Source organism: Pyxicephalus adspersus, chromosome 2 (assembly GCF_032062135.1).
Source record: "Pyxicephalus adspersus chromosome 2, UCB_Pads_2.0, whole genome shotgun sequence".
NCBI classification, from domain to species: Eukaryota; Metazoa; Chordata; class Amphibia; order Anura; family Pyxicephalidae; genus Pyxicephalus; species Pyxicephalus adspersus.
This window is the reverse complement of record NC_092859.1, coordinates 132,415,019-132,429,277: the sequence shown is the minus strand read 5'-3', so window position 1 is coordinate 132,429,277 and position 14,259 is coordinate 132,415,019. Positions and strand designations below refer to the sequence as shown.

The 14,259-nt window shown below is 37.7% G+C and overlaps 1 protein-coding gene across 1 annotated transcript in view; it reads right to left on the bottom strand.

Annotated features, from left to right (window-relative positions):
- PDE8A (phosphodiesterase 8A) overlaps positions 1–14,259 on the bottom strand; it is a 111,840-nt gene that overhangs the window by 10,227 nt on the left and 87,354 nt on the right. The window contains exons 10-15 of the mRNA XM_072399107.1: positions 12,787–12,838; positions 12,654–12,696; positions 10,219–10,296; positions 7,820–7,926; positions 1,844–1,892; positions 1,605–1,740 (exon numbers count right to left, since the gene is read on the bottom strand). Of these exons, the coding sequence (XP_072255208.1) occupies positions 1,605–1,740; positions 1,844–1,892; positions 7,820–7,926; positions 10,219–10,296; positions 12,654–12,696; positions 12,787–12,838 (465 nt within the window). The remainder of the gene's footprint in view (positions 1–1,604; positions 1,741–1,843; positions 1,893–7,819; positions 7,927–10,218; positions 10,297–12,653; positions 12,697–12,786; positions 12,839–14,259) is intronic.

Sequence of the window (14,259 nt, the reverse complement as noted above, 5' to 3'; positions counted from 1 at the left end):
TGCTTGTGAAGTTTGTGACACCATAGTTCAACTCTAGGGAAATAAACATATCCCATAAAACCTATAGACATAGTTGACCCAGAGGAAGGCAAAAACATACAAATGCTTTTAACTTAAAAAAGACATCCAAAGTTCAGGTACTCTTTAAGATGCATGATAGCATAAAAAACAGAATCTCACATGAAATAGCACTTTCATCATTTAGGTATTACAGTATTCAAGGGGAAGTAGTAAGATTAGGTGGAAAGTTCAAATAAATTAACGTTCAAACTACAATTAGTCTTAAATAAACTAGAAACTGCACCTATTTCCCTTGTATGTCATACCCACTGTGTATTAAACTGGCTGCCATCATTAGATTGCAGTCAAATGTTACAAAAACATTTGACAGCAGAATGATGGCACCCAAGCCAAGCATACAACACTCTGCAATATAGGATGGGGAAATCTAATCAAGCCAAATGACTTTGCTCCAAGCTGAATCGGCTGGAAGTTGTTGCTGAGACAAAAATGTGCCAACAGACTGCAAGGTCGTCTGCTGATCATGAATTATGAATTTGTAAAGCTTTTAAATGCTAAAAGTAGGGCCCATTGACACATATTTCTTTCCTGTACATTAAAGCTTATGGAAAAGCAGTGAAACAATGCAGGTGTCATAACCATGGGTCATCTTCTGTCTACAGTTTTCAAATAAAAAGTACCAATAAAAACGCAGCCACACAGATTTTCTGTAGCCTAAATAGTTAAAAATGTTTACAACTTTAGAAAGTAAAATAAATAATTAAATGAAAATTTCATAAGCTGTGAAAACTGAAGGTCAAACAGTCATTAGGTCTGGAGACATAGGTAGGTAATTATATGCAAATCGTGACCTTGCCTCAGTCAAGTTTGCCCCCACCTGCTCTTAAGACTCAGTACTGCCCAATAAGGCTGCACATAGTAAAGGGCCAATAAGAAGAATAGGAATGTGAAAAAAGCTGAATTCTTAGAAAATAAACTACCGTACTTGCAAAGAATTTCAGATGTATGTATCTCTAGATCTATTGACTTTTTTGATGTTTTTTATATACAAAGATTGACTTTTCCATGAGTGTGAGTGGTCCATTTAAGCAGATGATTCCTGAGTTCTGTATACCATTCCTTAGACTAATTCACACAATATGAGGCAGATATCCAAGAAGCCATTATATCCAATCTTATGAAAGCTTTCTTTATGCTAGCTCCAATAGTTTACTGGAATGTGAATAGTAATTGCTTGTTATGGATAACTGCACTTTGTACCACATTATTAAACCAATATTTGATAAAATGAGATTTGCAAGAAGGTGCTCTAATGCATTTTATCATTGAAAGAAAATAGATGAGTATCATGCCACATGTCAGTCAGATCTCCATGTGGCATGATACTCATCTATTTTCTTTCATGATTCTCGATTTTTTGATATGGCAAGAGATCTCTTTAGAAATCAGTCAGGAATTTGTATCTGTAAATGTTAGTCTTTGGATGTGAATGTTGTAAGTGAATTTGGGAATTTCAGAGCTTATTTAAAAATCTAATTTATATGAGAAAAACTGTATAAGGCTAATGCAGTTATGTATATCACCTTTTATGAGTAGCAGCTTCTAGTTCAAAAATATTGAATTCCCAATCTTCTTCATTTTCCATTGCTTGTGCTATCCGCGGTGGGATATCAGAAAGGGAGAGGGAGGAGATTAGGTGCCCAGAAGATGGATGAACTTCTGTTCCAATAACAGAAAAACACAAAAGAAAGTTGTGAATTAGTAATGTAGTCAAGATTTCTCCTTCGTAAAGATGATTGTGTGATGAAGTTAATCCACTTACGTTTTGATGAAAATATGTACTCATTCCCTGAAAGTCTTCTTAAACCATCCTACAAAACTTATTACTGGTTGACAATCAAAAATCCGGCCATTCATAATCCGGGTACTTTAGTTTCCTGGCATGAATTTCGTATCGCATTTTCAATACAGGGACTGCAATACACTGTTTGGCCACTAATGTTTTGATGGCGCTGTTCTGCAGAAACAGCTGTTAGGTCTTGCTGCTACACTAAATACTTGCTGAGACGTCCCTGCTGCCTGCTACCTGGAACTGTGCCAGATGTCCGCAGGTGCTGCGAGAGGAAGGCTGGTCTGTGTGGCGGTAAGTATAACTTTTATAAAATCCAGAATTTTCGAAAATCCGGCGAACCTCTGGTCCAGGAGTTGCTGGATTTTTGATTGTCAACCTGTATTTTACATTTCCTGCCTGGCCCTGCCCCCCAGCCGCATGGTCCTGCATCTGCGTCCCCTGGCCTCGTGTCCCCAGCGTTCACACGCCGGAAACGCAGGTGCCGGCCGGGCATCACCAGGCTACACAGATGCCGGGCAGGCATTGCCAGGGAAGAAGATGCCGGACATTGCTGGAGGACGCCACAGGCACCGTGGGCACTGCTTACCGGGTAACTTTTAAACTTACGGTACTTATGGTACTGAGAATTAACCCCGAGCCACACTCAGGAATACTGCCAGGGAGGTTAAGAGAAATGTTTTATGAGGAGCATTGATATATATAAGATAATCAGGATTATTAAACCTGAAATGTATTTATTGTGTACCCTGACAAAAATTTATTTTCTTATCCTTATTTTCTCTTCATATCTAAAGCTCTAAATGAGGCAATTGAAACACACTTAAAATAGAATAAAGTCATATTAGACATCTATACTTCAAAATGTTCTGCGGACATAGGAGATTTCATAAAAGGGAATCTAAATACCATAATGTACAGATAATGAGGAGAAAGCAGAACCTCCATACCAGGGCTGTCTGTCTAACTCAAACACACAGAGGACCGAAATCAAAAACTTAAACCAAGTCAAGTTTCTCCTTCTCACCAGATACAAAACCTCCCCACGCGGAAACAAGGAGGTCCCACTCAACACTCAATCCGGAACAAGCCCACAACAGGGAAAGAGGCCTAAGAATTTATTTTACATTTTAAACTCCCCAAATTTTTCTCAAATTAAAATGATCTACTAACAATAAAAATACTAAACATATATTTTTTATATATACCGAGTATGATACAGAAGTGACTGGAGCTAATGAGACATTGAATGGTAGAGCATTGCACAGACATTGCACTACAAGACTATAGTGACATGAAAGCTACAGTTCACCTGTCATAGGAGAATTATGTGCTGCACAAGAAAAATGACTGCTAACCAGCACTGCTCACTTCAGACTGCCCTCCTCCTGCCCTCTCTGCTCCCCACTGTTACTGGAGCCTTCTCACACAGAAAGACATCCCCAGCATCCCTGTAGATGTGCAGCTTGGCTTTTGCCTTGCCTTGCTTTTTTTCTTTTGCTTTAGCCTTTTCCCTGTGATGTGTGAGAGGGGGGCGGGGCAGAGATCGCTCACTTGTCACACAGACACGAGTGATGCCGAGACTGAAATTCCCGGCATTACTTGCGTCTATGGAACAGAACAGGGGCCACACAGTTATGCGAATGATGCCAGGAATTATAGTAGCGGTATCACTCGCTGCGATGGGTAGTAGCAGGCAGGCCAGATGCAATTCTCCTTCAGAATTCCCCGGGGGGCCCCAAAAAAAAAGGACCTTGCGGCCCAGAGTTTGACACCCCTGCTCCATACAATACAGTGCCTTCCATGTATTCAACTGTATCTAACTTTTTCACCTGAATCATTTGGCAGAACATGAGCTGTTTATCACCCAATATCTGGCCTGTACTAGTAGACATCCAAAGGGTACTTTTTTTTTTGCAGGGTTCAAGCTAGTCACTAAACATATTATTCTTCGATTTGTTGAAAAACCATGTACTATAACTGATGTGTTTCCTACTAATTTATTTATATTTCTCTTTTATCATGCTACAAAGCCACAACCTCAGCAGTTGTGTTTTTATTTACATTAAAGGAATACAATTTTATTCAAATTTTCTTTTTTTCCCATTCAAAGTTTTTAGTCCATTCATAAATTAAAATTGCAGCTATGTGTTCCTACAGCCAGGTTTTTCGAATGCCCAATTCCAGAAAAACATGGATGATTCTCTTGTGGTTCATCATCAAAAAATAAATAGATTGACTGTTGCCCTGGACATCACCCTCAATGCATAACATTAAGTTTATCAGAAGAATGATTTCTAACATGGGCAGCCACACAGAGCAGGATGTGGGAATACAGAGCTGCCTTGATGTCAGGACTTTCTGCTCACCATTCCTGAATGCTGGCAGTGGCATGTAAATAGCAACATTGCCAATTTGTTAACCCATGATAAGGCGTGCTGTCAGCAAGTGGACTTTTTTACACAATAAATATACAGTACGATGTGTAAATGTATGAGTATATATATATTGTATATTGTGTACATATATATACACACACACAAAAGTTTTCAGGCTGAACATTATAAATCATACCTAAAATGGAAGGTCTGGTTACACTCCCCAGGACATTCATATCCTTATAATTGCCCGTCATTAATAGATGAAAAATGTACTTGAAAAGTGAAAAGTTCAAATTCTACTTACCTAATGCCTCCCTCCTCTGTGCCTAAACGGATAGCATGGCTATTATTCAGGTAATTTGGGAGGGGGCTCAGAGAGTGTATTTAGACTTTAGCAAAACACCAATTTAGGTCCAATTTGTGAACCTAGAACTGCTGGTTAGGAATCAAAATTAGGTCTTAAGATATTAAACCAGTACAAAATAAGTTCAGATTCACTGCTATAAGTCACTGCACTAAAAAGGAAACACAATGGGCCCATTTTTATGCAATGTTTTTGTTCAACCCACTGAATTAAAGCTGAAAGTTGTTTCATTTAAAATAATTGTGGTAATGTACAGAACCAAAATTAGAAAAAAGTTGTCTGTCCAAAAATGTATGGACCTTAACTGTATTATAAGAACATATTGTTAAACCAAGCCCAAGTATATAAGCCATAGGCATCAGCCTAAATTTTACGTCTAAGAATATCTTCTTGACTGAATGATAGATGTAGTGTAAAAATTAATGGGCCATTTTTACATAAAGGTCAAGTACAAGTGCAGTGCCATAAAGGCACACTTTAATCTTTTATAAAGCTGCTAAATATTCACATAGAAGTTGTAACTTTGTTTTAGAAATATCACACACGTCATATTCAATAAACAGCTATTATTCCCAAATGCAGTAACCCATTGCAGCCATCCCTACATTGGTCTGACTTGGCAAAAATTGACAACTATGGGTTATTACACTTAGTAATAAGAACTTAAAAACTCCTTATTGGATATAGCAATACTATACAAATGAATATACTTGTAAAAAAATGTTTTTTTTTTTTATTTAGAATATTCACATAAATAGGGATTGTGTTACTTATTTATTGAATAAATACATTTTTGGAAGTGTTAACAATACAAGGTATCATGCTGATTTTGTATCCATCATTTAAACATGTAAAATACTTTAGGGCAAATAACTGAACAGGGTTAATTAAATGGAAAAGGGGGAAACTGAAAGTAATTCTTTAGTCATCTAACACTAGTAATCATTATTCAGTGTCAGAAGAGAGGAAAGCTAAATACTAATGGCCTGCTTAAATCTCTGCAAGACTGGAGAAGATAGACTATCATGGGAAAACCTAAGTGATCCAGCAAACCTGGCAAAAATAGGCTTTATTTTTTCTTTAGTAGGCAAATGTTTTCTATCTTGGACCCAGGTTCACTCGTAATAGTCTATCTTCTCCAGTTCTGCAGAGCTTTAATAAATCAGGCCCTATGCATCTAAGCTGTAAAAAAAAAAAAAAAAGCAACCACATGCAGTTGGTGCACTTTTTTTTGGAGTTTGCAGTTGGTGCACTGCAGTTTGAGGCAGGGGTTGCTGGTGGCAGTACTGTAAAAACCCCACATTATAGAGAATGGGTTTTACCCAGCTGCCAGCACATGAGAAACTCTTTAAGCTCGGAAAATAGGCTGCTTCTATTTCCATTGCTGCTGATAAAAATATAATAATATAATATAAAATTTGTCCTCAAAAGCCCTAATCCAACAATCCCTTCTTCCTGTCGGTGGTTGTTTCAATGACATCCATGGTTTTATAGGAAAACTCTTTTGGACATTTTTTTGGGTGAAGGTATGCTACTTATCTCCCCAATACCTTCTGCTGACAGTAATGACAGATGACCTGATGCTGATTATTTAGAGATAAGACATACACGGTCCTGTCCCCCCCACTGTTAATTAAATGGTAGTCATTTATACCTTCTACAAGAAGGGGTAAGTATATGGTCCAATGTTTATATTTATTTTTTTTCCTAATGTAGGTAATGGATATTTGTATAAACTTAAAAAAGTGCTAGTTACAGAAAAACATACACCTTGCCTTAAATCAGGGCCAATAAAATGACAGCAAATTTCAATGGACCACACTGTGATACTTGTTTCAGTCCATATTTATTTTTGGCTCTCTTTTCAGTTGTACTGTTTTTGTCATGCTGTATGCCACGTTATACCGTCTGCTATTCTAATTTTACTATACTGACCGTGTTCTTGTAAATTCTTAAAACTTGTCTAAATAAAGAATGTTATATACAAAAAAAGAAAGCAAATCTAATAAGATACCAATTTGTTACTCAGCTCTAGCTGATTTACACAGCCTATAATAAAACTAAGTTAATATACTAAACACTGTTTTATCATTCAAAGGAATTTGTCATGCTAGTAAACTTAAGAAGTAAAGACTTTTGTGTTTGTCTAAGGACTTTGGACAAAGTGAAATACTCAATTTTCAACAAAATAAAACCTTGCAAGATATAAAAGCCATATTAATAAATAGCTCTATTTCAGTCTAATCGGTAATTACATGTCTTATCAAGCGGTACAATCAGGAGCAGACATAGAACATTTTGCTTTCTGCAGGCATTAACCACTTGCAAAAAAAATTGAAGGAATCTCTAAAACATTTCAAGTGTCTCCTTTTTTCCAGCTCGTACACATTATGGATTCATCCTGCAGGAGCCCACAATGAATGCCTGCAGTGATTGAGATTTTCTTGGCCCGCTGAGCAACAGAACAGCATGATGCAGGATACAAACATATAACCACCAGGGGGCATGGGATGGACATCTTCACATTTCACTTAGTAGAAGCTGGACCACATGGAAATACATTGACAGGAAAACATTGCAGAAACTTTTCTTTTTTTAAACAGTAAATAGAAAGGCAAAAGCAGTTTTAGTGTGCAAAGTTCCTGGGTAAATAACCCCTGCAGAATAATGATAATAAGATACCTACTTGTGTGGTAACACTGCTGTATACGGTTACACTGGGTAATATTTAATTCAACTAGGATTTTTTTCCCCTAGTTATAGGGTGGCTTAGGTGATCAAAGTAGATATGATTACATCAGTTTGGGGATCTACATGTCCTTCTCTAACCCCTTTGTCTTGTAATTAAAACTAATTGTTTGAGAGTTGTTTTTTTTTTTGAATGGATGTAAGCAACCCATCTACAACCCACCTGGGCGGGTTCTGGCATTATGGCCTCACTCAACCCACCCACTGCCCCGAGCCTGCGATTCGTATGGGGGACATGATCCAGGACTCTGGCCGGTGCGCCTGCCGCACGCACTGGCTGGAGCCACGGACCATCAAAATTTTCCAGCAAACCAGGACCCCCGGTTGGCGACCGCTGCTATATATAGTGCTGCTCATACATTTCTTCTTGACATTACTTTTCTAATCATGAAATACTCCAAACATTAAAGAACCTTGTGCTTTATAAATTCCTGATGCCTGTAAGTCATGATGTTATGAATCAAAAATATATATTATATATGGGTAAGGTACCTTTGTAATAGGAGCTTCAATAGTCATCGAATGTATTCTTGCCATTGAAGAATGCCGCCTCTGTGAACTACCTGAGAAACAAACAAAATGATTTACTAATACAGCAGTACAATAAATATGTATAGGACTATGAAGATACCATATATACATATTTATTACTGGACCATGTAGATACCACCCTATTTTCTTTCCATTTCCATTTTCTTAAGCTACATGCACCACTAATACTATTGGGCGTCCTTTAATATAATTTGATGACTTGAACCTGTGGCTCTTGTGCTGAAAGGTGCGGGACACTAAAAATAGGAGGGGTCTCAACATCATAGTGACACATAGTGAATAGAAGAAGTGGGAGACCTGCACAGAAATTCTAACCTATTAAAAATCTTCTAACTGGAACAAGCAAAATATGAGGATTTAGAGAAAATAACACAGTAATAAGATGGTGAGCAATAACTGGCTGCTGGGCTTCATGTCCTTTTCATAAACCTGTTTTCAATGGGTATTTATATCCCAATTCATAAAACTAGAACAGCAGTGGAATTGTTGCCAAAGGTAGGCAACAGGGATTTGCTTTAATTATTTAATGAAATAAATCAATAAACCTGACTGACTGTTTTGGTAAAATTTATTATGTTTTTTTTTTTTTTTTTTAGCAATATTAAAGACAATGGGCCTGATTTGTTAAAGCTCTTCAAAGCTGGAGAGGATACACTCATCAGTAAAGCTGGGTGATCCAGCAAACTTGTTGTTTGCTATTTGCTAGCAAATGTTTTGAATCCTGAACCAGATCCATTTCAGGTTTGCTGGATCACCCAGCTTTACCGGTGAAAGCGTATCCTCTCCAGTCTAAGAGAGCTTTAATAAATCAGACCCAAAGAGCGCACTGCACAAGCTTCTAAATGCTGAGAGCTTGTAAAGGGCAACTAGAAATGCTGAAAGGTTGTAACACAAGGTTGTGGCAGCTACTGATACATTCCTTGACATGCAGGTAACTGGCCCGCAACAAGAAAGTCAGGGACTAGTGTTATATTATCCTTTTATTGGACTCTAATGCAGCCATTCTCAACCAAGGTTCTGTGAAACCCTGGGATTCCTCAGGAGGTTGTTAGGACTTTGGCTGATTGATCTCCCATCTGATGATGCCTGCACAGTTCTGGGCTCAACGCGATTAGGCAGTGCCAGTAGGATGACATCAGTGATCTTCTACTTATATAGAAGGGTGGTATTTTGACATGCATTTTGACAGGCATTCTTCCCACCAACCCTCAACAAATTAAATTTTTTAAGAGTTCCCTAAAAAGATAGAGAAAGGCTGTTCAAATGGGTTGTGTGTTTAGGACTAATCAAAGTTTAAGGAACAGCTAAACCAAAAGTTACTTCTTACTGTTTTTTCTTACTGTGCAAAATGTGCAGTTTTAGGTATCCTGATATTTTTCAAGCAGCCTAATACATTATGTATAACATATAAGGGAACAGTTGTTTTCATGTTTACCCAGTCGTCCCTTTTGCAGGGCACAGCAAGGACCTTGATCTACACTGCAGCAGTAGCAAAGCTTAGTCAAGAGCACAATTCCAGACTGCCGATCTCGCAATATAGCACTAGGATGAGTTATTCCTTTGTATACTCTGCTCTCTTCTTCTGTGGGCATATTCATTCTCAGTAGAGTTTAATTGGGTCCTAGCACTGGTATACATTCTCTAAACTTAAACACTAATGTGCAGGATCACAGGAGGGTAAAATCAGTACAATCTATTTACTTACACTAGTTGTCTTTAAAAAGCATTTCATATTTTAATAAATACTCTATTGAACGGGATGTTTCTGCTTGCACTATGGGAAAAGAAGACTTTGAAGGGGAAATGCAGCATTGTCATTGCTGAATTACAAGCCTGTAGCTTGCCAATCAGCAGCTGGCTACACCTCGGCCTACCCATAGCTTTCCTCCAATGACAGCTCAAACTCTCACTGCAAGCTTCAGCGTCTGGAAGAAGCTTGTGAGACACAATTGGCCTGATTTATTAAAGCTCTCCAAGGCTGGAGAGGATACACTTTCATCGGTGAAGCTGGATGATCCAGCAAACCTGGAATGGGTTTCTTAAAAGTAATTTGCTATTTGTTAGCAAATGTTTTCAATGCTGGACCAAATCCAGCTTCCCAGCTTCACTGATGAAAGTGTATCCTCTCCAGCCTTGGAGATCTTTATTAAATCAGGCCCAATAGAACAAGGAGTTGTGTCAAGGGAGGTAAAATAAATTAAATTAAAGGTAAATTAAATATTATCCATAGAAAAGGGCATTTACATACAAATGAGAACAATGGGTAAAAGACCTATTCTTCCCACTTGTTTAATTTTGCATACCGTCACTTCCTCGGGAGGTGGTTGACCTGACGTCTAAGGAGCCTTTCCGCCTGTCCTTGTGTCTGCAGCTCTGAATATCTGTGGGAAGAAGAAAAAACGTTTGTTTGAACTTTACTGATCTTTACTAGAACTTCTGTTATCAGTGTAAGCAAAACAGCCCTCACCATTCCTACAACATAAAGTTTGCTAATAAACTGTAAAAAAACACAGAACTGACATATCATACTTAAGTGTCCAGCCTTTTTTGTTTAAACAGAAAGCTGTAAATTGTATTTTTTCATAAAATCTAAATCAAGGGCAAATGCTGGATTTTAGGAGGTGGATTGATAATGAGAAAATGTGGCCCTCATAACAAGCTATGGTAAGTTGTGGATGTGGTCAAATTTGCAGTGGGGAAACAATTTGTTTATCAGCACAAATTATCCTTGAAACAGAAACTTTTTTTTGCTGTGTATGGGAGAGCAGGGACAGTGCTCTGTAATGAACGGTGCAAGGTCCAAGGTGCAACGGGAGTTCAGATATTGGTGTGCAATGTAGAGTGCTGAGATCTGTCGTATGTAATGTGGCATACAGGGATCAGTAACACGTTAGCATCAGTAATAAGTTGAATGTTACTTAAAGTGCAAGCTTTAGTGGTAGGTACAGTATGGGGTTCAGAGTTTATGAGTAGGTAAAAGAGTTCAGTAGTATGTAACTCAAGGTGCAGATGTCTGTAATAAATAACACAGTGCAGGGATGAGTTGTATGTAACACAGATTGCATGGATCAGAAGTGGGTTACAGAAGTCCGAATTAGGTATAACACAGAACACTAAGGTCTCAAATAAGTAATGGAGAATGTAGGGGTCAGGGATAGGGGATAACATTTACATTCACATCTTGGTTTTGCAGAAAAGTTAGATGTATACCAATGGCCATGTAAGCAAACCAGCTGCTTGTATACTTTGCAAAATGCTTTTGGAATGGTGGCTTTTAGGGGTGGCACTGCCCCTAACAACCTCTAGACAATGGGAACGCTGCCAACTATGGACAGTACTCAGATTTGTAACGTAAATGGCAGGCAGCTTTCTCCTTGGCTTGTGGTTGTTAGCCTAGGCCTTTCCTAAGTTATGCCTGCTCATCTGATTTCTGGAAGGCAGCGAGTAGGTCACGATCTGGCAGGAAGGAGATTAAAATAAAAAAAAAAATAAATGAAGATGGGGATGTTAACAAATCTATGTGTACATGACAGTTCCCAATTAACATGTCTGTAAACATATTTTTTTAAAGAAATCATTATTAGATGTTGTTTCCTATTGGATATTATGAAGCAAAGTTTTGGTTCTAAGAGTTGCTGCTACTGGGCTGGATTTTCGGAGGGGTAACACAAATATTGCAATGCTTATACAGGCTGGGCATTAATTGTCAGTGTGCAATTGGATGAAGTCTTTCCTGGGTAGCTACTACATATGATTCCAAGCCACCATAAATAAAAAGAAAAGAAAAAAACAACCAATACCAGGGTAAACCTGAGAAAGTCAGACTGGGGAGTAAAAAGGCTGGCTAACGCTTTATGTCCTCCATTACGAAATGGAACAGGGTCTCATAAATCTGCCGCAGCTTCTAATGCAGATTTTGAGGAGCTCACAGTGTGCAGTGAAATTGATTAGTAAGCTAGGCATACACCATGGGATTTTATCTCAATGGACCTGATCTATTAAAGCTCTCCAAGGCTGGAGAGGATACACTTTCATCAGTGAAACTGGGTGATCCAGAAAACCTGGAACGGTTCTGGTCCAGGATTCAAAACATTTGCTAGCAAATGACTTTGAAGAAATCCATTCCAGGTTTGCTTAATCACCCAGCTTCACTGATGAAAGTGTATCCTCTCCAGCCCTGGAGAGCTTTAACAAGGCAGGGCCCTTGTTTTTGATAATTCTTAAAAAAGGGAAAAAGAAGAAAACCACATTGCGTCACAGACACTCTAAAACTCCTTGGCATAATTTCTTGCCACCCAGGACTGGATGGATTATTATTATTATTATTAAACAGGATTTATATAGCGCCAACATATTATATAAAGTAAATTAGAAAATCTACGAAAGAGTGTGAGACCCCATCATAATACTTACAGCGGTTGTGCAGGACAGGGAACACGACTTCAAATATTTTACCAACAGACTTCCAAAAACATGCATATTCCTTTTGGCTGGGGTGTCTCCATATTATTGCTAATGTAATATTAAATGCATTAATGTCTTTAGCCATGTCCTCTCAAGTAAAATAACACACTTTGCAAGTGTAAGGCAAGAGAGACGTGTTGTCATGGACCTCTATCAGACTAATAATTTAGGGAATTCTTCCATGTACTGAACGTTAACGTTAACTCCCAATTTAAATGAATTACAGCAGTATTACTTTAGAAAACATTTTAATCCTATTACCGGAAGAACAAACCTGTTTGAGACTCAGCCTGAACTCGCTCGCATTGTTTTTCTGCCTGAAAGCAAAAATGAACAATCAGTTATAATGCTACAGACAGTACAGAAGAATTACATTAAGTATATGTTACAGAAAGAAATTTACATACCTTGTTGTTGTCATTACACGGCCGACTAATAGACACATAGTGTCTGATCTTACTGTAAGAGAGAGACTTGGATTTAAACTCACATATACAATATGTACACACATATACACACAACTCACATATACAATATACTATATATATATATATATATATATATATATATATATATATATATATAAAATATTTACAGGTTGAATATATATAAAATATGCCCTGCACTGCAATGTTTTTTTTATGTTTTAGAATAAAAAAATTAAATTATTTAAAAAAAAATAAATAAATTTAGGTTTACACTTATTCTCATTTCAAAGACAGCAAAGTGGTGTTTAATTCAATGGTACCAGATTTGACAGTTAACAAATTAATGCAGCAGTAGATTAAGAGCATAGATACTTAGTAGTAATGCAGTAGTAGATTAAGAACAGAATTATGAATGCTGCTATTGGCTTACTTGGCAAGTTATGAAAATAATTTTGGGCCTGATTTAATAAAGCTGATTTATTAAAAGGCTGGAGAGGATACACTTTCCAAAGTAAAGCTGGGTGGTCCTGAAAAACCTGTAATGAATTTCTTCAAAGTAATTTGGTCTTTGTTAGCAAATGTTTAATCCTGAACTGGATCCATTCCAGATTTGCTGGATCACCCAGTTTCACTGATGACAGTGTATCCTCTCCAGCTTTGGAGAGCTTTAATAAATCAGACCCTATGGCTACATACAGGTCAGATGATTCTCATGCTATAATCGACTCAGGGCTGATATCGGACGAGAATCTGGCATGTGTACAGTGCTCATCGTTCAAATGACTGTACTGGTGGATCCAAGGACGATGAACGATCGTAATAAAAGTGAAGGGGAGAGAGCACCATTCCATCGTTCTTCTCCCCCTACCCTCCCCATTGAGCAAAATGACGCTGTAAGTACAGCACTCGTTAATGCATTGTGCAGACGTTTGTCATTGGAAAGGATCATGAAAGACAATTATTGCGCGTGCGTACGTAGCCTATGTCTTCACTACATATGAACTGGAATGACAACTGATGAACAAGTGATCTGTTTAATACCAAGTGATCATAGGTGATCTGTTTAATACACTGTAAAATATTGCACTTTTGATAATGCATTGTGAATACAGCTAATCTACATTGTTGTATCAAATTATTTAATAACATCAGATCAGGCTGTTTCTTTATCAAACTAGTTCTCACACACACACACACACACACACACACACACACACACACACACACACACTTGTGCTTTGCTGTCAGGAACAATCAGTGAAAATGAACTCCTTGTCAGCAACATCAAATAATTAAAGGTCTAGGATTCTAGTTGCATGGTCAGCAATAGAAGAAATATAGAACAAATTTAAGTTCAAGTATTTCAGATACACTAGTGAAATCACAGGGGTGGAAGCTGTCATACTGATCCCATAGGTGGGGTTTTAACAAAAATAAAACATTAATTGTTCC